General features: G+C 50.6%; 3 protein-coding genes, 1 long non-coding RNA gene and 1 other non-coding gene across 8 annotated transcripts in view; 2 read left to right on the forward strand and 3 right to left on the reverse strand.

Annotated features, from left to right (window-relative positions):
* The window catches only part of LOC101028406 (uncharacterized), a 33,307-nt gene extending 33,114 nt beyond the window's left edge, over positions 1-193 (reverse strand). Inside the window, exon 1 of the long non-coding RNA XR_012515509.1 lies at positions 1-193. This exon is cut by the window's left edge and continues 531 nt beyond it. This is a non-coding gene — a long non-coding RNA (uncharacterized LOC101028406).
* A 7-nt stretch (positions 194-200) lies between these two features.
* Positions 201-5,404, forward strand: NDUFA6 (NADH:ubiquinone oxidoreductase subunit A6). Its single transcript, XM_003932811.3, has 3 exons — positions 201-386; positions 4,339-4,454; positions 5,199-5,404. The coding sequence occupies exons 1-3, from the start codon at positions 248-250 to the stop codon at positions 5,328-5,330; spliced, it is 387 nt and encodes a 128-aa protein (XP_003932860.1). The 5' UTR covers positions 201-247; the 3' UTR covers positions 5,331-5,404.
* A 3,503-nt stretch (positions 5,405-8,907) lies between these two features.
* Positions 8,908-13,919, reverse strand: SMDT1 (single-pass membrane protein with aspartate rich tail 1). 2 transcript variants are annotated; one of them, XM_010343393.3, is made up of 3 exons: positions 13,710-13,919; positions 10,564-10,747; positions 8,908-9,155 (listed from the first exon to the last, which is right to left on the reverse strand). In XM_010343393.3, the coding sequence occupies exons 1-2, from the start codon at positions 13,844-13,846 to the stop codon at positions 10,567-10,569; spliced, it is 318 nt and encodes a 105-aa protein (XP_010341695.1). In that variant the 5' UTR covers positions 13,847-13,919; the 3' UTR covers positions 8,908-9,155; positions 10,564-10,566. The 2 variants fall into 2 exon arrangements, with proteins under 2 accessions (XP_010341695.1, XP_003932861.1); XM_003932812.4 differs by having other exon boundaries at positions 10,564-10,704; positions 13,661-13,917.
* A 155-nt stretch (positions 13,920-14,074) lies between these two features.
* Positions 14,075-21,299, reverse strand: PHETA2 (PH domain containing endocytic trafficking adaptor 2). Of its 3 annotated transcripts, XM_010343394.3 has the most exons (3): positions 19,915-21,299; positions 18,316-18,392; positions 14,075-16,694 (listed from the first exon to the last, which is right to left on the reverse strand). In XM_010343394.3, the coding sequence occupies exon 3, from the start codon at positions 16,679-16,681 to the stop codon at positions 15,902-15,904; it is 780 nt and encodes a 259-aa protein (XP_010341696.3). In that variant the 5' UTR covers positions 16,682-16,694; positions 18,316-18,392; positions 19,915-21,299; the 3' UTR covers positions 14,075-15,901. The 3 variants fall into 3 exon arrangements, with proteins under 3 accessions (XP_010341696.3, XP_003932862.3, XP_074247298.1); XM_003932813.4 differs by lacking the exon at positions 18,316-18,392; XM_074391197.1 differs by lacking the exon at positions 19,915-21,299 and having other exon boundaries at positions 18,316-19,863.
* On the forward strand, positions 17,805-17,906 carry LOC120361529 (small nucleolar RNA U13). The gene has a single exon (XR_005577710.1). It is a non-coding gene; the product is annotated as a small nucleolar RNA U13 (small nucleolar RNA).
* Positions 21,300-21,705: the final 406 nt, after the last annotated feature.

Here is a 21,705-nt window from a genome sequence, read left to right on the forward strand (position 1 = left end):
CCAGCGCCGGCGCCAGACCCAGCTACCACCTTGCGCGGCGCCCGCACGTCAGAGCGACGGGTGGGCGGCCCAACGGCCAAGCGGCGCTTCTGTAAATGAGCATGCGCAGCCCCACCACTCGCCCACCTAAGAGAGAGGCTTCCTAGCCAATCGGAGAGCCTTACAGTCGTCCTCCCGCCCACCCAGCGTAGAGGCGGGACGCGCTGCTCGCGAAGGGGTGGAGTTGTGGAGTGGGTGTTTTGGCAAGATGGCGGGGATCGGTGTCCGCCGAGCTGCGACTACCGCCAGCACTTCTGTGAAGCCCATTTTCAGTCGGGACATGAACGAGGCCAAGCGAAGAGTGCGCGAGCTCTACCGCGCCTGGTATCGGGAGGTGCCGCACACGGGTGAGAGGTAGCGGCGCACGTGGGGATCCGGAGGCCGCCGCTCAAGGTCGTAGCCACCGGGCCGGGATTTCTCACGGGCCGAACTCAGAAGCGACTGCGGGTGCTTTAGAGGAAGAGGGTCCGAGCCTACTTTGGGCCGGACCCAGCATCCGTACGGCGCCTTCGGAGCTTTGATTTCTTTTGTCCCCCGTAGATGTTACCGAGCCGCTGGGCGGGAGGACGAGGACTGTCAGTGACACAGTTATTTTGTAGGTGAGGCAGCGGAGGCACGGAGAGGCGAAGTGGTGTGCCCTGCACCCAGACAGAGCCACTGGTGTACCTGGAACGCGAAGTCTAGAGTTGCAGAGTATGATTACAGATGCCCGTTAGATTTTTTCTTTGTTTGAAACCGAGTCTCACTCTGTCGCCGAGGCTGGAGCGCAGTGGCACGATCTCGGCTCACTGCAGCCTCCACCTCCTGAGTTCAAGAGATTATCCTGCCTCAGCCTTTCGAGTATCTGGGACTACAGGCGTGCGCCAGCACACCGGGCTAATTTTTGTATTTTTATAGTAGAGACAGGATTTCATCATGTTGGCCAGGCTGGTCTCGAACTCCGGACCTCAGGTTATCTGCCCGCCTTGGCCTCTCAAAGTGCTGGGATTACAGACCTGAGCCACCTTACCCATCACCGTTAGGTTTTATAAGCAAAGTGGCCATAGGATCTCAGCGGTCATTCATTTCCCACTCCCCTCACAGAAAAATGAACTGGACCACAGCAGGGAGGTGACTTTCGCAAGAGTCCCTTTTCCAGTCCCTCCACCTGAAATGGCCTCACTTCCCCTCCAGTTTCCCAAACCTTGCTCCCAAACTCTACCTGCCCCTAGTATTCCTGGAATTCTTCCTCCTCCCCGCTACTGGCCTGCTCCCTGCTAACCTCTCCCTCAGGTGGCAGAACTCGTCTGTTAGTCTGAAGCATTTGTGTATAGGCTCCCCGAGTGCAGAAGCTGTTTTCCTACCTCGGTATCCCTCTCAGTGCTGCCCACTGTACTGGATGAAAGAAGGGTTGGGGAAAATTCCCTCTAAACTTTCAAGGGCAGTACAAATGTCAAGGACTGTCAATATTTTGTTATTTTCTTTATTTGACTTGATGTTTGTTTGTTTGTTTGTTTGAGACGGAGTTTCGCTCTTGTTGCCCAGGCTGGAGTGCAATGGCACAATCTCGGCTCACCGCAACCTCCGCCTCCTGGGTTCAGGCAATTCTCCTGCCTCAGCCTCCTGAGTAGCTGGGATTACAGGCACACGCCACCATGCCCAGCTGATTTTTTGTATTTTTAGTAGAGACGGGGTTTCACCATGTTGACCAGGATGGTCTCGATCTCTTGACCTCGTGATCCACCCGTCTCGGCCTCCCAAAGTGCTGGGATTACAGGCTTGAGCCACCGTGCCCGGCCTGTTTTTTTTTTTTTTAAGATGGGGTTTCACCATGATGACCAGGCTGGTCTTGAACTCCTGACCTTAGGTGATCCACCCACCTCAGCCTCCCAAAGTGCTAGGATTACAGGCACGAGCCACCGTGCCTGGCCCTAATTTTTTTTTTTTGTAAAGATGGAGTTTCGCCATGTTGGCCAGGATGGTCTCAATCTCTAGACCTTGTGATCCGCCCGCCTCTGCCTCCCAAAATGCTGGGATTACTGTTGTGAGCCACCGTGCCTGGCCAACTTGGTGTGTTTTATTTATTTTAAGACAGAGTCTTGCTCTGCTGCCCAGGCTGGAGTCTAGTGGCCGGATTTCTGCTCACTGCAATGTCCGCCTCCTGGGTTCAAGCAACTCTCCTGCCTCAGCCTCTGTAGGTGAGACTACAGGCGTGCACCACCATGCCCGGCTAATTTTTGTATTTTTAGTAGAGACAGTTTCACCATGTTGGGCCCCAGGCATGAGCCGCTGCACCCGGCCTGACTTGATGTGTTTTCACATGGCTGGTCATGCTAGTCTGAGAAGGAGATGTTTTGGAGTGAGCTGGAGCATGGTGGCACTCCTCAGAGCTGTCAAGTCACTGCATGTGTATGTGAAAAGCGGTAGAATGTGCTGGTTAGGAGCATGGACTTTTCTCCAGGTGCTGCCCTCAAAAACCAGATCTGTGACCATGGGTCGGTTATTTAATCTGTTCCTCAGTTTTCTCATCTTTAAAATGGGAATAATAGTGCCTTCTTCAGAAAGTTACTGTATTAAGTGAAAATATCTAGAGTGCTGGCCGGCATGGTGGCTCATGCCTGTAATCCCAGCGCTTTGGGAGGTCAAGGTGGGCAGATCACAGGGTCAGGAGTTCAAGACTAGCCTGACCAACATGGTGAAACCTGTCTCTACTAAAAATACAAAAAATAAGCTGGGTGTGGTGGCACGCGCCTGTAATTCCAGCTACTCAGGAGATTGAGGCAGGAGAATCGCTTGAACCGCCAGCCTGGGCAACAGAGTGAGACTCTGTCTCAAAATATGTGTGTGTGTGTGTGTGTGTGTGTGTGTGTGTGTGTGTGTGTGTGTGTATAGAGAGAGAGAAGGCGCGCGCGCTTAGAACAGGGCTTGGTGCATATTTAACTCTCATTAAATGTTAGCTGCTGCTGTTGTTTTTGTTATTTTTGTTATTTATAGGGATTACAGATGTGCACCACCACTCCCGGCTAATTTTGGTATTTTCAGTAGAGACGGTTTCACCATGTTTGCCAGGCTGGTCTTGAACTCCTGACCTCAGGTAATCCACCCACCTCGGCCTCCCAAAGTGCTAGGATTACAGGTGTGAGCCACCTTGCCCAGCCTAAAACCTAATTTTCAAAAGACATCCTTACGCCTCATCCAAAGTTCCAGGTCACTGCGTCTTTGCCATTATTTTAGGAGCTTAATCAGGGGTTGTTGAATATTATGATTTTATGGTTATTGTCCTAGCTGGCTGTCTCTCCAGTCAGAATGTAACACCTAGACAAGTGGAGCTACATCATAAACTTTGCTTCCACCAAGTAACCTAAGACGGTATTAACTGCTTGTTGGATTGAAGCCTCCCTGACCTGTGTAACCCCCTAGCAGTTCTCCCTCAACACAAAGTTTGTATAGTAATTAATAGCCTAGGTCACATCATTTTACATTATCAGTTTCAATCCTGTTTTCTTTTGCTGATTGTTCCATATAAAAATAATGCTACTACAAAAATTAGTTGGGCGTGGTGGCACGCACCTATAGTCCCAGCTACTCAGGAGGCTGAGGCAGGAGAATTGCTTGAACCCGGGAGGCAGAGATTGCAGTGAGCAGGAATGGAGCCACTGCACTCCAGCCTGATGACAGAGCAAGACTCCGTCTCACTAAAACAAAGCTAACATCTATTGAGAGCTTATGCCATGTGAGGCAGTATTGTGAGCATTTTGCATTGTCTCATGAAATCTCCATCAGAGTTCTATGTGCTGTTACTGTCTTCATTTCATTGATAAGTCCACTCAGCCAGGCACAATGGCTCACACATGTAATCCTAGCAACTTGCTGGGGGGCTGAGAGACAGGAGCATCAGGGGACCCCAGGAGTTCAAGGCTGAAGGGAGCTCTGATCATACCACTGCATTCCAGCCTTCGCAACAGAGCAAGACCCTGTCTCTTAAAAAAAATTTTTTTTTAATACACTCAGGCACAAGAAAGTTAACTTACAGATGATCATACAGCTAACAGCGTTGGGATTTGAACCCAAGTTGTTCAAACTCTTGAACAATGCTTTACTGCCTCTTCAAATTCCGTGGTCTTTTTCCCCAAACAAAATAATAAGTTCCTTGAGAGCAAATGCCATGAATCACAAGTCACCTAGCCCAGGGTCAGGCTAATTTTTAGTGAAGGAATGGTGGGCAACCTGTATGTGTTCAATGAATATCCTTTGACTCTAGGTTTTAAAAACATGTTTTAACCGTACAATTTCTACCCTGAATCATGTTTTTCTCTCTAGTGCACCAATTCCAGCTGGACATCACTGTGAAAAAGGGACGAGATAAAGTCAGAGAAATGTTTATGAAGAATGCCCATGTCACAGACCCCAGAGTGGTTGATCTTCTGGTCATTAAGGTAACTGACCCTCCCTGACCAATTTAAAAGATCAGCCAACTAGTCTGCAAAACTAGTCTTTCCAAATGAACATTTTGTCTCCAGGTGTTTAGAAAGCAGTTACTGGTTCAGCAGTGATTATTGCTGTGTTTCAGAGAAATAGTTGAACTTGGAGATTATCACCTGGCTTAAATAGATAAGATTGATCAAGGGAACATCCACTGGGGCTTGCATTTTATAACCAAAAAAAGACAAAAGGGAGGAAAGTTTGAACTCTTCTTGAACCTCATCCCTGGAAGTTACCACTTCCTCTAGATGCCAGCTTACAGCTGGAGGAGGCAGTTGGCTGGTTATGCGTCCTGTATAAATTGGGTCAAATCCTGGGGCTGATTCTGTCCGCCTGGCCAGTCACATTAGCATCCATAGGAGCTTCAGCATGAACCAGTCGGTAACAGAAGAAATGATAAGCAGAAGCATAAGTTAAGCCAGTTAGGTTAGGTAGTCATGGGATAGGAGCCTGTTAACCTATGTTTCTCCTCTTGGTACCAGTTAACCACGGAGTTAAAGAATCTTTAAAAGGTCTCAGAAAGAATTTAGCCCAACCACCTCATTGTCCAGAGATAGGAACTTTGCCCAGACAGAGTAGTTACTTGCCCAAGGTCACTCAACAAGTCCATGCTGAACAGAGAATAGAATCCTGGCCTTCAGTGTCATATGCCTTCAGCTTGACCACTTTGACTGATGACCTCTTTCCTCACTCTTCAGGGAAAGATGGAACTGGAAGAAACGATTAACGTATGGAAGCAGCGGACACACATCATGCGGTTCTTCCATGAAACAGAAGAGCCAAGGCCAAAGGATTTCTTATCCAAGTTCTATGTTGGCCATGACCCATGAAGTCATGCAGTGGAAAGGTGCATGTTCATGTTATTTTGGAGAATAAATAAACTCACTATATGATGGTCACTTCACGATAGACTGCCATTGATGAACCAATTTTCTGCAGCCTCTTTTTGCCTGAACAAGTGGGGCCTTGGTATACACACCACCTGTTCTTTCTCTTTTCTTGAAATGTGGTGTTTGCTGTAAATTGGATTGAATTCTTTTTCTCAGAGCCTTGCATGTCAGTAAACAGGAAGGAAGGAGGCCATCTGTTCAAAAACTGTCACACTGGGTGTGAGGCTGGATGACTTGTTAATGTAGTTGTTTCTACAGCCCCTGTGATTAGACACCTTAGTGTCAGGCCACAGATGATCCAAAATTAGCCAGCTCTTGCTGTCAGAGAGGGATGAGAGCAGCACTAACATGTGCAAAACTAGAGCTGACAAGATGGGCTAGTTTTCCCTGGGTTCTGAAGAAAATGGATGCGCAAAGGCCTGGCTCCACTACTTGTAACAAGCTCCAGCCCTTAAAATGAACTTAACTTCCTACTCAGGCACCCTGCTAGGTGCACAGCTGTTCAATATACATACGGAGAATAGAAATATTCCTACTGTCTTTGTAAACTCTGGGGTACCTCTTAGTGGCAGGAGAATAAACAGTATCAACCCCGGTTCAAGAACTGATCTCTGTTTGGATGATGGTCTTCTCTCATCCTTCCCAGGGCAATCCAAATGATAGAGAAGTGCGTTTGGTATCTATAGCTGTGATCACTGAGGATTCCTATACTTTTTTTTTTTTTTGGGTAGAGATGGGGTCTTTCCATTGCCCAGGCGTTTTTTTTTTTTTTTAACACCCAGAAACTTTACATACATATATATTTTTTTTTCTTCTTTTTTTTCAAGAGATGAGTTTCTCCATGTTGGCCAGACTGGTCTCAAACTCCTGACCTCAGGTGATCTGCCCACCTCGGCCTCCCAAAGTGCTGGGATTACAGGTGTGAGCCACTGCGCCCAGCCTTTTTTCTTTTTTTTGAGACAGTGTTTCACTCTTGTTGCCCAGGCTGGAGTACAGTGGTGCAATCTTGGCTCACTGCACCCTCCACCTCCCAGTTCAAGCAATTCTCCCTGCCTCAGCCTCCCAAGTAGCTGGAATTACAGGAGTGTACGACCACGTCCAGCTAGTTTTATATTTTTAGTAAAGTTGGGGTTTCACTACGTTGGCCAGGCTAGTCTTGATCTTTTGACCTCAAGCGATCCACCTGCCTTGGCCTCCCAAAGTGCTGCCATGAGCCACCGCACTTACACTGGTCTTCAACTCCTGGGCTCAAGTGATCCTCCTGCCTCAGCCTCCCAAAGTGTTGAGATTACAGGCATCAGCCATTGTACATGGTTCCAAAACTTAGGACATTAGGGATCCCTTTATAAGCTTTTAACCTAAGCAACTTGAGGGAAAAAAAGCGTTTTTTTGTTCTCTCACTGAACAACAATAATCACATAAGAATCCTGTGATTAGCCAGGCGCGGTGGCTCAAGCCTGTAATCCCAGCACTTTGGGAGGCTGAGGCGGGTGGATCACGAGGTCGAGAGATCGAGACCATCCTGGTCAACATGGTGAAACCCCGTCTCTACTAAAAATACAAAAAATTAGCTGGGCATGGTGGCACGTGCCTGTAATCCCAGCTACTCAGGAGGCTGAGGCAGGAGAATTGCTTGAACCCAGGAGGCGGAGGTTGCGGTGAGCCGAGATCGCGCCATTGCACTCCAGCCTGGGTAACAAGAGTGAAACTCCGTCTCAAAAAAAAAAAAAAAAAAGAATCCTGTGATTAGGCCAGGTGCAGTGGCTCACGCCTGAAATCCCAGCACTTTGAGAGGCTGAGGCAGGCAGATCACCTGAGGTCAGGAGTTCAAGACCAGCCTGACCAACACAGAGAAACCCTGTCTTTACTAAAAATACAAAATTAGTTGGGTGTGGAGGTGCACACCTGTAATCCCAGCTACTTGGGAGGCAGAGGTTTTGGTGAGCCAAGATGGCACCATTGCACTCCAGCCTTGGCAACAAAAGTGAAATGCTATGTCAAAAAAAAAAAAGACTCTGGTCAAACATGAGGGTTTCTCCCCACACTAAGCAAGTAGTTGTCCAGCAGACACCAGCTGGCTGTCCTCCAATTCACTTCCAACACTATCTACCTGGAGATAGCATCAGATCCCACAAGGCTCAGCCCCACAAGACTGCTTCCACTTTCTTTAGACAACATTCTCAAGTCCAAGCCTTCAGAACTTCTGACCATCTTCAAGTTGAGCTTCCCATGACCACCTTTTTAATTTGCTGGAGCAGCTCGCAGAACTCAGGAATACTTCGGTAGGTTTACTGGTTCATTATAAAGGATATCACAAAAGATACAGACGAAGAGATGCATAGGGTGAAGTGTGAAGGAAGGGGCATGGAGCTTCCATGTCCTCTCCAGGCATGCCACTTTGATAAACTAAGTGTTCTGCTCTCTGGAAGCTCTCTGAACCTGTCCTTTTGGGACTTTTATGGAGATTGAAGCATGGACAACGGTGGAGAAGTCGGATTGGCAAAAGAGGCATGGTCTAATACAGAGCAGGGAAGTCCAGCAAGGCCTGTCTACATTTCTTCCTCCCAGGTATGGGGCAGAATCCCTTCTGAAATGGGGGGTCTCATGACCTAAACTCAGACAGGGTAGGTCGGAGAATTCTTTTTATAGCCAACTCGAAGACAGAAAGGCAAAGGAAGTTTATATAAACTAAAAGTTACACTTTTGGTTTCTAGGCCTGCCTTGGGGAGAAAAAGCAGGTGAAAGAGGTTAGAAGGTCCAAGAAAGAGAACTGCTGTTTTCTGAGGCCTGAAGTGCCCAACGTTGTAAGAAAAGCCTGTAACAAGGGCTTTGGGGGATGGTTATAAGCCAGGAAACAGATGAAAACCTACGTATATCCTAATATCACAGAACCAAAGTTTTCAATCATTCTAGTCATATTTAAGTAGTTGTATGTAACAAGCAAAGCTCTCATGACTGGCACTGAACACAGAATGGCTTGAGGCTTTAGTAGCCCATTAGCTTTCTTTTTTTTTTTTTTTTTTTTTTTTTTTTGAGACAGAGTTTCGCTCTTGTTACCCAGGCTGGAGTGCAATGGCACGATCTCGGTTCACTGCAACCTCCGCCTCCTGGGTTCAGGCAATTCTCCTGCCTCAGCTTCCTGAGTAGCTGGGATTACAGGCACACGCCACCACGCCAAGCTAATGTTTTGTATTTTTAGTAGAGACGGGGTTTCACCATGTTGACCAGGATGGTCTCGATCTCTTGACCTCGTGATCCACCCGCCTTGGCCTCCCAAAGTGCTGGGATTACAGGCGTGAGCCACCGCACCCGGCCCCCGCCCATTAGCTTTCTTAAGGGAAAACGGACAGTTTCTGCTGGGCTTTTGTAAACAATGAAAATAGTTCCCAGGCCTCCAGAATAGTTCACCAGGCTCCAGTGAAACCTGGATACTCTAGGCCTATGTTTCTCTCATAAACGACAGCAGAGAGAACCGCACCAACCAGAGCCTACACATACTGAGAAATTGCAGCCATCATTCAATCACAAACAGCTGGCAATTATGTTTATTCTTAATGTGATTGTTTGTTAGTCCAGTGCTTTGTGGACAGCACATCTCAGGGAGCCTTCCAGAGCCTGGGGATCTGGGATACAGTCATGGACCACAGAGGCAGCTTCACCAGACTGGGAGGTTGAGGGCTTTCCCTGAATCCTGCTAATAGGGAAGGCAGAGAGGCTGAGAGCATCACCATTTCTTCAGTTAGTGCTTTCCGCTTTCTGTAATTCCTGGAAGAAAGGAAAGCAGCAGTGAACTGGGCAAGAGAGCAGTCTTCCATCCACACACTGAAAGAATTCCACAAAGCGCTTCTATCAAACATGGCAGGAGAAGGGCAGCTTTGAGCACATTTGATTATTTATGCATACGTTAAATGGGCATTCACCACGGGCCAGGCACTGGGAGCCCAAAAGTATAAAAAACATCCCCTGCCAGCAGAAAGCTCAGAGTGGTGTAAAATTTTGGTTTGTGTGTGTTTAGACACACAAAACTGAGTGTTTGAAGAGGTACTGGTTGCTCAGAGGAAGGAGCAGTCACTTTCAAATGAAAGGAAGGAAGACTTCAAAGACACTGAAGGATGGGTAGAATTAAGACCCAAAGAGCCTCTGGGAAAGAGCCTTCCATGTGGGAGGAACAATGAGCCAGTATTTGGGGGTGGGTATGAGTGTGCAACCTTAAGAAATGGTGGCCGGGTGCGGTGGCTCAAGCCTGTAATCCCAGCACTTTGGGAGGCTGAGGCGGGTGGATCACGAGGTCAAGAGATCGAGACCATCCTGGTCAACATGGTGAAACCCCGTCTCTACTAAAAATACAAAAAAGTAGCTGGGCATGGTGGCGCGTGCCTGTAATCCCAGCTACTCAGGAGGCTGAGGCAGGAGAATTGCCTGAACCCAGGAGGCAGAGGTTGCGGTGAGCCGAGATCGTGCCATTGCACTCCAGCCTGGGTAACAAGAGCGAAACTCCATCTCAAAAAAAAAAAAAAGAAATGGTGAATACTGGGAATCGGTGGGTGGCTGGAAATACGGAAGATGAGACTGGAATAAGAGGCGTGACCAAATCATGGCAAGCCTTGAATGCCAGGTAAGGAGTCAGGAGTGTCCTCATCTCTGACAGTGGTGCCATGCAGTACGTATTAGAGCACAGGAAGTCAACACAGGAAGCTGAATGGGAAGGACTGGTACTGCTAGGGGAGCAGTCTGTGAGCAATGCATGAACCAGGCTGTGGTGCCCACAGACAGGATGTAGTGGTGAGAGCTTGGTAACGAGAGCTGACAGGGAAGCACTTGCAGTTTCTTCATTTCCACACATAGCTGCTGAAATGATGCTGCTGGTGGTATGTGTGTAAGGCATATTAAATTGTCAAGAAAATGGGTAGGTTGATTGGGGATACATCAAGGGCAACTGAAAAGGCTGGCTAGGATCCCAACCTAGTTGGAAGAGACCCCAGTGAATGTATAAGTCAGTAAGTTGTCCTCATCCAATAAAGGGAAAAAGCAAAATAAAAACATTAGCCACCAAGTGGGTCAATTCATTACAGCTTCTGCCCCCAATGTCCAAATGCTGCTACCAAGCCACACTGCATCACAGACACGTGCTCCACCCTGCTTCCTGGTCCATCTAAGTTAAAGCAAGTCTTACTTGTTAGTCGTCGTCATCATCATCCTCTGGAACAAAAATGTCATGTTCCTCAAGTAGAGCAGCAAAGTTCTTGCTAATGAGCGTCCCGACATAGAGAAAGGGGATCACGATGGAAAACACACGGAGAAGACCGAAAGACATCTGCAGAGGGTCAGAGTGGTGGCTGTGAGCTCCAGAGCCGCCTCTGGCAAGACCAAAGAAAAACTGGCCCTGTCATGGACATTCCCTACTGTGGAACTCAGACCCATCATAAGCAACTTGATTTTAAAATCTTTGGAAGAATTCAGGGCAAGAAAAGGAATTAGAAAAGGAGAGGGCCAGGCGTGGTGTCTCAGGCCTGTAATCCCAGCACTTTGGGAGGCCGAGGTGGGTGGATCACGAGGTCAAGAGATCGAGACCATCCTGGTCAACATGGTGAAACCCCGTCTCTACTAAAAATACAAAAAATTAGCTCGGCGTGGTGGTGCATGCCTGTAATCCCAGCTACTTAGGAGGCTGAGGCAGGAGAATTGCTTGAACCTGGGAGGCAGAGGTTGCAATGAGGCAAGATTAAAGAAAAAGAAAAAACAAGGCTGGGCACGGTGGCTCACGCCTGTAATCCCAGCACTTTGGGAGGCCGAGGCGGGTGGATCACGAGGTCAAGAGATCGAGACCATCCTGGTCAACATGGTGAAACCCCGTCTCTACTAAAAATACAAAAAATTAGCTGGGCATGGTGGTGGGTGCCTGTAATCCCAGCTACTCAGGAGGCTGAGGCAGGAGAATTGCCTGAACCCAGGAGGTGGAGGTTGCGGTGAGCCCAGATCGCGCCATTGCACTCCAGCCTGGGTAACAAGAGTGAAACTCCGTCTCAAAAAAAATAAAAAAGAAAAAGAAAAAACAAAAGGAGATAGGTGACTGTCATGGCCATCAAAGTGGATGAAAAGTAGAAAAGTCTAAGGCACCCTAGACATCTAAAGTTAGGACACAGCCTGCTAAGTTAGGACACAGCCTGCTAATTACTTTAAATCTCTACAGGCAGACAGGTGCGCCAGTACTAGGCGGGCTGGACTATAGTGAGCTCTACTTGAAGACATGAAATACACAAAAACCTATGGCAGAAAGTTGTACAGTGAAGGAAGGCTGGGCACGGGGCCTCACACCTGTAATCCCAGCACTTTGGGAGGCCAAGCAGGGGCGGATCATCTGAGGTCAGGAGTTCGAGAGCAGCCTGACATGAAGAAACCCCAAATACAAAATTAGCTGGGCCTGGTGGCGCCTGCCTGTAAACCCAGCTACTCGGGAGGCTGAGGCAGGAGAATTGCTTGCACCTGGGAGGCAGAGGTTGCGGTTAGCCAAGATCGCACCATTACACTACAGTCTGCGTAACCAGAGTGAAACTCTGTTAAAAAAAAAAAAAAAAAAAAAAAAAAAAGCCGGGCGCGGTGGCTCAAGCCTGTAATCCCAGCACTTTGGGAGGCCGAGGCGGGTGGATCACGAGGTCAAGAGATCGAGACCATCCTGGTCAACATGGTGAAACCCCGTCTCTACTAAAAATACAAAAAATTAGCTGGGCATGGTGGCGCGTGCCTATAATCCCAGCTACTCAGGAGGCTGAGGCAGGAGAATTGCCTGAACCCAGGAGGCGGAGGTTGCGGTGAGCCGAGATCGTGCCATTGCACTCCAGCCTGGGTAACAACAGCGAAACTCCGTCTCAAAAAAAAAAAAAAAAAAGAAAGGAAGAAAAAGATGTACACTGAAGGGATATTCTATACAATTCATTAAGTAACAGGTTCCCTGATGCCTGATAAATTTGATTTAAGCACATTAAATTTTAGAAACTAATGTGTGTGAAAGGGGGCATGTATTTACACTAAAAGACTATTTAGATAGATTGGGAAAGTGTCAGTAAAATCTGAGCAACATTTCCTCTTGTATTCCCGGAGTTTAAAAAAAGTCACTGTGCCTTCTGATAAGGTAGCTCTTTCCCAACGTGGACCTTGCAGTCAATTGGGTGAGTTAGCATAGGCTAGACTAGCTTTAAGAGAATTTGTGTTTTTTTTGTTGTTTTTTTTTTGTTTGTTTTTTTGTTTTTTTTTTTTTTGAGACGGAGTTTCGCTCTTGTTGCCCAGGCTGGAGTGCAATGGTGCGATCTCGGCTCACCGCAACCTCCGCCTCCTGGGTTCAGGCAATTCTCCTGCCTCAGCCTCCTGAGTAGCTGGGATTACAGGCACACGCCACCATGCCCAGCTAATTTTTGTATTTTTAGTAGAGACGGGGTTTCACCATGTTGACCAGGATGGTCTCGATCTCTTGACCTCGTGATCCACCCGCCTCGGCCTCCCAAAGTGCTGGGATTACAGGCTTGAGCCACCCTGCCCGGCCGAGAATTTGTTTTTTAACTCCCATACCACACAGCCCTGCAGTCATAAAGCAAACTTTTGTTTGCTATAAGGGACTGTTTCCGTTTTCCCTAGAAAAACTCAAGGGCATGTGATAGCGTTCAGTGGTGGAAAAAAATAGGACCTGGCCGGGACAGTAACAGCAAGAAACCGGGAGGCTGCGGCCTCAGCGCAAGCCTTGGATATTGGCTTCACAGCTCTAGCCTGATTCTTCATTTGGAAAAACCGTGATTGTAATAATTCCCTGCACATCTATCAGGGCTGTAAATCTATGAATTAAATACTAGGTGGAGACTCATAAAAAGATAAGGGGCGTCCCACGTACCCCTTGTTTACAGAGTCCTTTCACAATTCATATTTCATCCCATAAACTAGGAGACAGGCAGGGCAGACATTACAGGATTTAGATTACAGTCTAAGCTAGATGCACAGGGCCGAGTTTTCTGACTCCAGAGGAGCACCGCACCGTACCTCTCAGAATAAGCTAATGTAAAACGTCATCTTCCTCAGCCTTTGTCCCCATCTTCTGTCTACCTACCATTTTCTACCCACCTGTCAAAATTAGGAACTCATTAGCGCATTTATTTTTGGCCCGCCTTCCACTCTAGGGTAATCGTTATGATTGGCCTTGGCTCCAGTCAATCAGCGCCGCCCGCCTGCATTCCCCACAATGATTGGCCTCAGCCCCTTCGCCCCGTCTCCAGGAAGACACTCACTTTGACTGGTTTGGGCAAAATGGCGCCGCTGCGGGTAACGATGACTGACCTCGACGGTACCAGGCTCCGGCCTGGGTCGCTCCGTGCCGCGGCAACATCACCACCTTTCCTCAAGCTAGGCCCGCTCCGGGGAACCCCGGACCTGACGGCTGCCAACGCTAGCCAGCGAGCCGCTCCGGACGCCATCCCGCAGCTCCGCCCCTCGCCCGGGCACCCGGACCCCACCGCCCGGCCCCGGTGCCGCCCTCGGGAAGAACGCCGCTCGAAGCCTCGCGAGACTTCGAGGAGCACACGAGAAGCCCATTCAACTCGCTTAGTGTCGGCGCCTCCTGGGGCGGCCAGAGGGAGGTGTTTGTCACCGGCCTACGTGGTGACGTTACGAGAGCGGCGCGCCGCCCCAGCTGCGTCTGTTCGCGTCCTGCTGGGCAGGGCCGCAGTTCGGGTTCTCGCGCCTGGGACCACCCGACCGCCAGAGCAGGCCTCAGCGGCTGCGGAAAAAAACCTAGGGAGCCGAATGAGTAATAATGAAAAAGCTTTACTACTGTTTTAACCGCGTGCCAAGCACTGTAACAATAAAAAAGAAAGGCCCGTGCGATCTGTGTATAAAGCAAAGTGCAGTGGGGGCGGGGCTCCCAGGCAGGGCTGGGGAACTGGCCCGGCGCCCACCCTGGGTGCATCTCAGGCTCCTGGGGGTAGGAGGCTGTGAACCTCCGCCTAAGTCCTGGTTGGGTGCCTGTCGGTCCTGCCCAAGGCCCCAGTGAGGGTAGCGGAGGCTGGGGAGGGGGTGTCTCCTCTGGGGTTCTGCGTCTTCCGCCCAGCCTCTGCCCTCGCACCTCTAAGGCGTCAGTCTGGTCAGGCTCTGGTGACCCAGCACCACTTTGCTTCCCAGAACAATAGAAAAAAACACGTTTGGGCCGGTGCGGTGGCTCATGCCTATAATCCTAGCGCTTTGGAAAGCCGAGATGGGTGGATCACCTGAGGTCAGGAGTTCGAGACAAGCCTAGCCAACAAGGCGAAACCCCCGTCTCTACTAAAAATACAAAAATTAGCCAGGCGTGGTGTTGGGCGCCTGTAATCCCTGCTACTCGGGAGGCTGAGACAGGAGAATCACTTGAACCTGGGAGGCGGAGGTTGCGGTGAACCGAGATTGCATCACTGCGCTCCAACCTGGGCGGCAGAAAAGAAACTGTCTCCAAAAAATAAACAGAAAAAGAAAAAACAGGCTGGATGCTGGGAATAGTAGCAAGGAGGGGTCCTGGCAAGTACACGCTAGGTGACAAACAGGGCTATGAGAGTTCCCAGGTGGTTTCTTGAGCAGCTTCACTTGCAAGAACACTTTTACCCGAGCCCAGCCAGGAGAGAGATTTTAGCACAGGAAACTGGGAATCCCGTGTCCAAGCTCCAGAATGCCCAGGACTGAGAGCCAGAGCAACCAACTTTCCCCGAGAACCACACTGTCTCCCCACCTCTTCTTTAACCCCTCACTTGGCAGCTCCAGGAGTTGGCTGCTGAGGACAGAGTACAGGAGGGCATTTTGCTGACATCAAAAGCTAATAGCCCTTCCTGGGGCAAGGTCCAGCACCATCTGTTAACAGGGCAGCCAGAGAGAAAGGATGGGGCCCCAAATTCTTAGCAGAATAAATCTCTCTTCACTGGCCAAAGACTTGCTGCCTCAAAGGGCCCTACCCGAATTGCTGAGTGAGGATGCCATCCCCAATCTTCCCAGCCTTCTTGGGAAGAGCTGAGTCCCAGAAACTCCTATGACATGGTAAATCCACTTTCTCTGACAAGGTCAAGAGTCTCAAGCCAATACTGCAGCCAACCTTGGCTTTAAATGCACACGAGACTCCCCAGGTTGGAGTTTACAGCTCTAGAGTCCGGCGTGTAGGTCAAAGGTAGGGCAAGCCTGTGACACTCTCAGGTGACATTGCCCACTTCCTGCATTTCATTAATATCCCCTGGGAGGGGGCAGTCAGGCCAGTGCAGTCAGGAGTTTGGACCGGGTGCAGTGGCAGCTGATCAAGCCCCTTTCCTCTCCGGGCCTCAGGAAATAAAAAAGGATGGCAGGAATGGTCCCTCAGTCCCTTCCAGACACACAGGTGGATCTGGAACCTGGAGAATGCCTAAATAGCAGGAAGGAGAGAACCCACGTCACCTCCCAAAATGCAGCCTTGGAAATGGGTAAACATTTAACTCCTGAAAAAGAACTGGCCCTGGTTTCCTGAATCACAGTGCCCAGCCTTAGGGCTTTTCCTGTTCCTCACATTCTGGCTGGCTCCCCTGGGCCCTCTGCCGCCAATGCTGCTGCAGCTTCATGATCTCCTGGCCATACCAGTCATGCAGGGTAGAGAAATTGGAGGTCTCAGGGGACACAGGACTCTGCCCCCTGCCTAAGAGGAGGCTGGCAGGGCCCTGTAGCTCCCGCTCAGCCAACCCCAGTCCTGCAGACCTGCTACCCGCTTCTTCAACCAAGCCCACAGGGCTGCAGTCATTGGAGAAGGAGTGGCCATTCTCCAGGACCACAGACCGGTTGTTACGAGCCTGGAGCTTACAGCGGCTGGCAGCGGGCTTCCAGGATGAGTGATGTTGCAAAGCCAGGCTCTGGCGTGCGTCCTGCAACTGGCTCTCCAACTCTCGTACCACCAGGCGCATATAGCCAAAGCTTGCGCGGGACAGCGCCTTCACCCAGGCCTCCTGGGCTGCCGGCCCTTCTGCAGCAAGCAGGTGAGGGTGCACTCCGGGGGCATCAAAGCAGATGGCAAAGGCAAACTCCTCGGGCACGGGAGCCTCGGCCAGTTCCACTGTGCAGCCTTCCAACACCACCAGGCTCAGCGGGGCCCGGCCCTTGCGACTCTCAAAGGAAAACAGCAGGTTGCCCTTGAGGACAAACCAGCATCTTCGGCCAGTGCCACTGGGGGTTGCTGGGGTCCCTGGGCTCCCCCAGGTACGCAGGAAGCCCACATGGTCTGCTGGGGAGTCGCTGAGTGCATAGTGAGCCACACTCCTCTCGTTCAGCTTCATGGCTCCACGAGAACTGTAGGGCGAGAGAAGCGGCAGCTGATCAGAGAGGAAGGTAGCTCCATGCCACCCTGGGGAAAAGCACTGGCTCTGGAGGTGACCTGAGCCCCAGCCCTGGGGCTCCTACTCACTTGCTGTGTCCCTAAGACCCCTAATGTCTCCTGAGAAGTAGACTCATCTTTCCTTCCTTTTCCCTCCAAGGGTTGTTGTAAGGATCATGCAAAAAAAAATCTCAATAGCAGACTCGGAGGTAATAACAAGATTGGATCAGACAGGAGTCATGGCAGGACCTGGGCAAAGCTTTCTAAAATCCAAAGTAACAGGCCCCAGCTGAGGCGAAAGGGATCACAGACCCATGGAAACCATTGTGCTTAAACTATTCCCTAATCTGGGGTCCTCTCAACTCCAACTCTGAGGCCAAACCTCCAGGGTTTCCATGACCCTCCTGGGCTTGCACTGGCCTCTTATTTGCATATAGCAGTTGAATCTTATTGACCTAAAGGCAGAAGCTGAGGCACAAAATATAACTTTCAAAAGTTTACTTGAGCCAAAGTGAGGACAACTGCCCAGAACAAACATAAGTTGCCGTGGGGTGTGCCGTGGGCCTTTCTTACAAGCAGCTTCTTATAGGCAGGAGGAGGCAAGGATGACAGAGTTATTTGGCAGGAATTCTCCTTTGTTTACAGAAATAACATTGATTGGCCGGCTGTGGTGGCTCACACCTGTAATCCCAGTACTTTGAGTGGCTGAGGCAGGTGGATCACCTGAGCTCAGGGGTTCGAGACCAGCCTGGCCAACATGATGAAACCCCATCTCTACTAAAAATACAAAAACTAGCTGGGCTTGGTGGTGGACACCTAGCTACTCGGGAGGCTGAGGCAGGAGAATCGCTTGCTCCCAGGAGGTGGAGTTTGCAGTGAGCCAAGATTGTGCCATTGCACTCCAGCCTGCTTGACAAGAGCGAAACTCCTGCTCAAAAAAAAAAAAAAAAAAAAAGAAAAGAAAGAACATTGATCAGTGACTGGCTATATGTTGTTGAACCATAGGGTGTCCAGTGCACGGCATTTTATGGCTACTTGTTATCACTCTAGAGCCACATGGCAAGTGGCTTCAAGAGGTAATTCTTGACCTTTTATAGTTCATGAGTGATGATTGGGTGTTCATGTGCATGTGTGAGATGTGCTGCCTTTGATCTGTGTTACCATGTGGGCACACTACCGGTCTGACATTAAAAAAAAAAAGAAAAGAAAAGAAAAAAGGAAAAGAGATGATTCTTTAGCTCTAGGGAGGACTAAGACTTGACAGACGTTTCATTTCAATATGTCTGGGCCCGATTATTTAAAGGGGCTCTAATTCCACAAATAAAACATTATTTTTCTCTCTCAATCTGCAGTCTTCAGGGACAGACGGAACCTACTCTGTAAACAAGAGTGTGGCACAAACCCAAGGTATAGCTGAGAAAAGCTAGCCACAACCACTGAGTGTGAGTGCCTCCAGGATCAATGAATGGCATGTAGTCCAACTGTCCCTACTCATGGAAAACCAAAGTCCAGCAGTGAGCGGATCCTGCCCAAGATTACATGGCCAATGAGACACAGAGCTTGGTCTCCCAAATCCCTCACACTGTACTCACTTACCGGCTCCCTGGGGGAGGGCAGAGACCTCTTGTCTGGCCACACAGCTTAGCCCTTGGACCACCTGGTTCCCAGGGATCCTGCAAAACAATTCTCAAGCCCAGTCAGCTCATCCCAAAGAATGAGAACTCCTACTCCGCCTTCAAGGCCTAATGAAACCAAGGCCTCCACCAGGAAGCCTTCCCTGACCCCTGAGAATCCCCTACCCATCCACCCAGCCAGGAACCCCTGAGCAACTTAAAGGGCCGGGTCCCCTTTGTCTTGTCCTTTACTCTTCAGACCTCAGCTCCTTGCCTGAGTCCAGGTCAAAGCTCTATGTGCCCTCATGGTTCCTAGCTTTTCCCTTCTAGTACTTGCCACTCAGTTTCTTTGTGGCTTTAACTGAAGTCACCTCATCTGGGAGGCCTTCCATGATCACCATATCCAAGGTGGCCCCGACCACCAAGGTGTCTTGACCTAAGGTCACCTGACCAGTAGACCCACCCCGCCCCGCCATTTCTGGTTTGTTTCCTTCATCCCACAATTATGTCATTTGTGTTAAAGCACTGCTCCCAGCTGCAAAATTCGTAGGGTGGGACTCAGCTAGGTTCCCAGGAGAACCCCAATATCCAGCACTGTGCAGGGCTCAGAGAGGCCCTCGGGAGGGATCTGTTGAAGTAATGGGAAGATATCAGCAGACAAAACAAAGTCTCCTGCCCTCCTGAAGCCTACATTCCCATGGAGGAAACAATGTAGGCACACAAAATAAATACTAATAAAGTAACGAGAAAATGGCCGGGCATGGTGGTTCACACCTGTAATCCCGGTACTTTGGGAGGCCAAGGCAGGTGGATCACGAGGTCAGGAGATCGAGACCATCCTGGCTAAGACGATAAAAACCCCGTCTTTACTAAAAATACAAAAAATTAGCCGGTCGTGGTGGTGCGTGCCTGGAGGCTGACGCAGGACAATCGCTTGAACCGGAGAGGCGGAGGTTGCAGTGAGCCGAGATTGCGCTACTGCACTCCAGCCCGGAGGACAGAGCAAGACTCTATCTCAAAAAGAAAAAAATTAATGAAATAATAATCAGTGAAATAAGAGATAACATAAGGACCGGTAATGCTAAGGGTTATGGAGGAAAACCAGCCAGGCTCCGGGATAGGGAAAGAGGCCACTCCAGTAGGGGTGGCCCAGGAAGTGGGAGGAGGAGGTCACAGATGTTTGCCAGAGGAGTGGCCTCACTGGTGGTCCTGGGCCCAGCACTGGGGCACATGGAGCGGGTGGGCAGCCCGTGGGCCGTGCCCCTCCACTCCCCCGCGCCTAGGTAAGGGCGCTCCCTCCTCTCCACCAGCAGGGGGGCCAGACCCGCCCGCACACCCCGCCTCCCGCCCGCCTCTGCGTCTTCCTGGATTCTTTTGTTGCAGGAGAGGCGGGATGGGGACGCGGGACCGCCGGGCCAGTGGCCACTGCGGGGAGCCCCGACCGGCTGTCACCCTGAAACAGGGGTCACCTCAGTCAGGATCTCCCCGGCTGCCGCCTCGGTTTCCGTGTCCTTGCGTCGGGGCCGTTCCCGCCACGTCCCCGGGACCACCTCCTCCCGGAGCCCGCCGGGCCCACTCTCACCTCCCACTGCCGATCGCACCGAAGCCCAGGAGAGCGATTCTGGCTTCAGACCCCGCGCCTCCGCCTGGGTCGCAAACGTGGCCGCGGAATCTGGGAGACCCCGCCCGGGAGGCTCGAGTTCCCGCCCTTCCCCGCCCAGTAATCACCAGGCCCAGGATCTGCGAGGTCGCCTAGGAATCCGCGAGGGCGGGAAACTGAGGCCCGAGAGGGTCACAGAACTGGTTGGTGCCAGCGGCCTCGAACCCGGAGGACCCCCTCAGACGGTCCGCCGGCCTCCGACCCAGCCCACCGTCCGGAAAACTCAGTCTTCCCCTCTGGTCCCCCTCTACCCCTCTCCCTGGCCGGCCCACTTCCCCGGCAGATCCAAACTGGGATGGTCTCGCTCTGGGCACGTCCTAAGGGCGGGCTACTACACAGCCCTTGAGGCGCGGACAAGCTTTCCTGACCACCCACCGGGCCACTGGGTCTGCTGATTTCTGCCTCTGGGAATTACCCATTTCTACTTCCTTAGCCTGAAACCCACCGGCAGCCCCCAGGCTCTGCCCTAGTGGGTCCAGGAGGAGGCCTGTGGTGAAGGTCACAGGAATACACAACCAAACCCAAGGGACTGGAGCTTCTGGAAGGCCCTGGAAGCCAGAGGTGTGCTCAAACATCTGCCCATGAACTTGGCTCCCACCTCAGAGCCTTTGCCTTTGCAGTTCCTGCAGCCTAGAGTGCTCTCCCGTCCCACCTCGAGCTGCAGCTCCGCTCCTCAGGACCCCTTTTGAGTCTCAGCTCAGAGGTCCTCTCCAGACCTTTGTAAAGCAGCCTGGCCTGCAGTCCGCCCCATCCCTGAGATATTGTTGTTGTTTGTTTGTTTGTTTGTTTGTTTTTTATTGAGACCGAGTTTTGCTCTTGTTACCCAGGCTGGAGTGCAATGGCGCAATCTCGGCTCACCGCAACCTCCACCTCCTGGGTTCAGGCAATTCTCCTGCCTCAGCCTCCTGAGTAGCTGGGATTACAGGCATGTGCCACCATGCCCAGCTAATTTTTTGTATTTTTAGTAGAGACGGGGTTTCACCATGTTGACCAGGATGGCCTTGCTCTCTTGACCTCGTGATCCACCCACCTCGGCCTCCCAAAGTGCTGGGATTACAGGCTTGAGCCACCGCCAGCTGGATATTGTTTTTATCAGAGCACTCACCGCTGGACTAAATGTTCCTAGGCTCATGCTTTTATTTTCCTGTTTATTGTCTGTCTCCCCCACTAAATTTTATTTAATTAATACTATAAATCATAATAAACGTATTAGAAGGTAATAAAGTGGCATGGAAACAGAGCAGGGTAAGGGAGATGGGAAATTGTGGGAATTGGGAGGTTGCGATTACAGATAGACTCTATCTGTAATATAGATAGACCACTGGTCAGGGTGGTAGGCCTCACTGAGAGAGCAACACTGGACACGTGCTTGAAGGAATTGAGGGAGCCAGCCATGCCAATATGGGAGGATCATTCCAGGCAAAGGAAACAGTCGGCATGGTAGCCCTGAGGCCTGTTGTGTTTGAGGACCTGTAAGGTCAGTGAGGCTGGGAGGGTGGGAGGGGGTGGGCTGTAGGAGGTGGGGTGAAGGGGTGGGTGGTAAGGCCTCACCACCATGAATGGCAGGGTCATCTCTGTGGCTGCACGTACACCCAGATGAGTTCCCAGAAGAAACGATCAACCCCTGCGGCGCCTAACCTACCTGCGACCTTCTATTATTTCTTATTCCAGCCTCAGTTGACAAGGCCTTGGATTTTGTAACTGACCTCGGCC

This window comes from Saimiri boliviensis, chromosome 21, assembly GCF_048565385.1.
Source record: "Saimiri boliviensis isolate mSaiBol1 chromosome 21, mSaiBol1.pri, whole genome shotgun sequence".
Classification (NCBI taxonomy): domain Eukaryota; kingdom Metazoa; phylum Chordata; class Mammalia; order Primates; family Cebidae; genus Saimiri; species Saimiri boliviensis.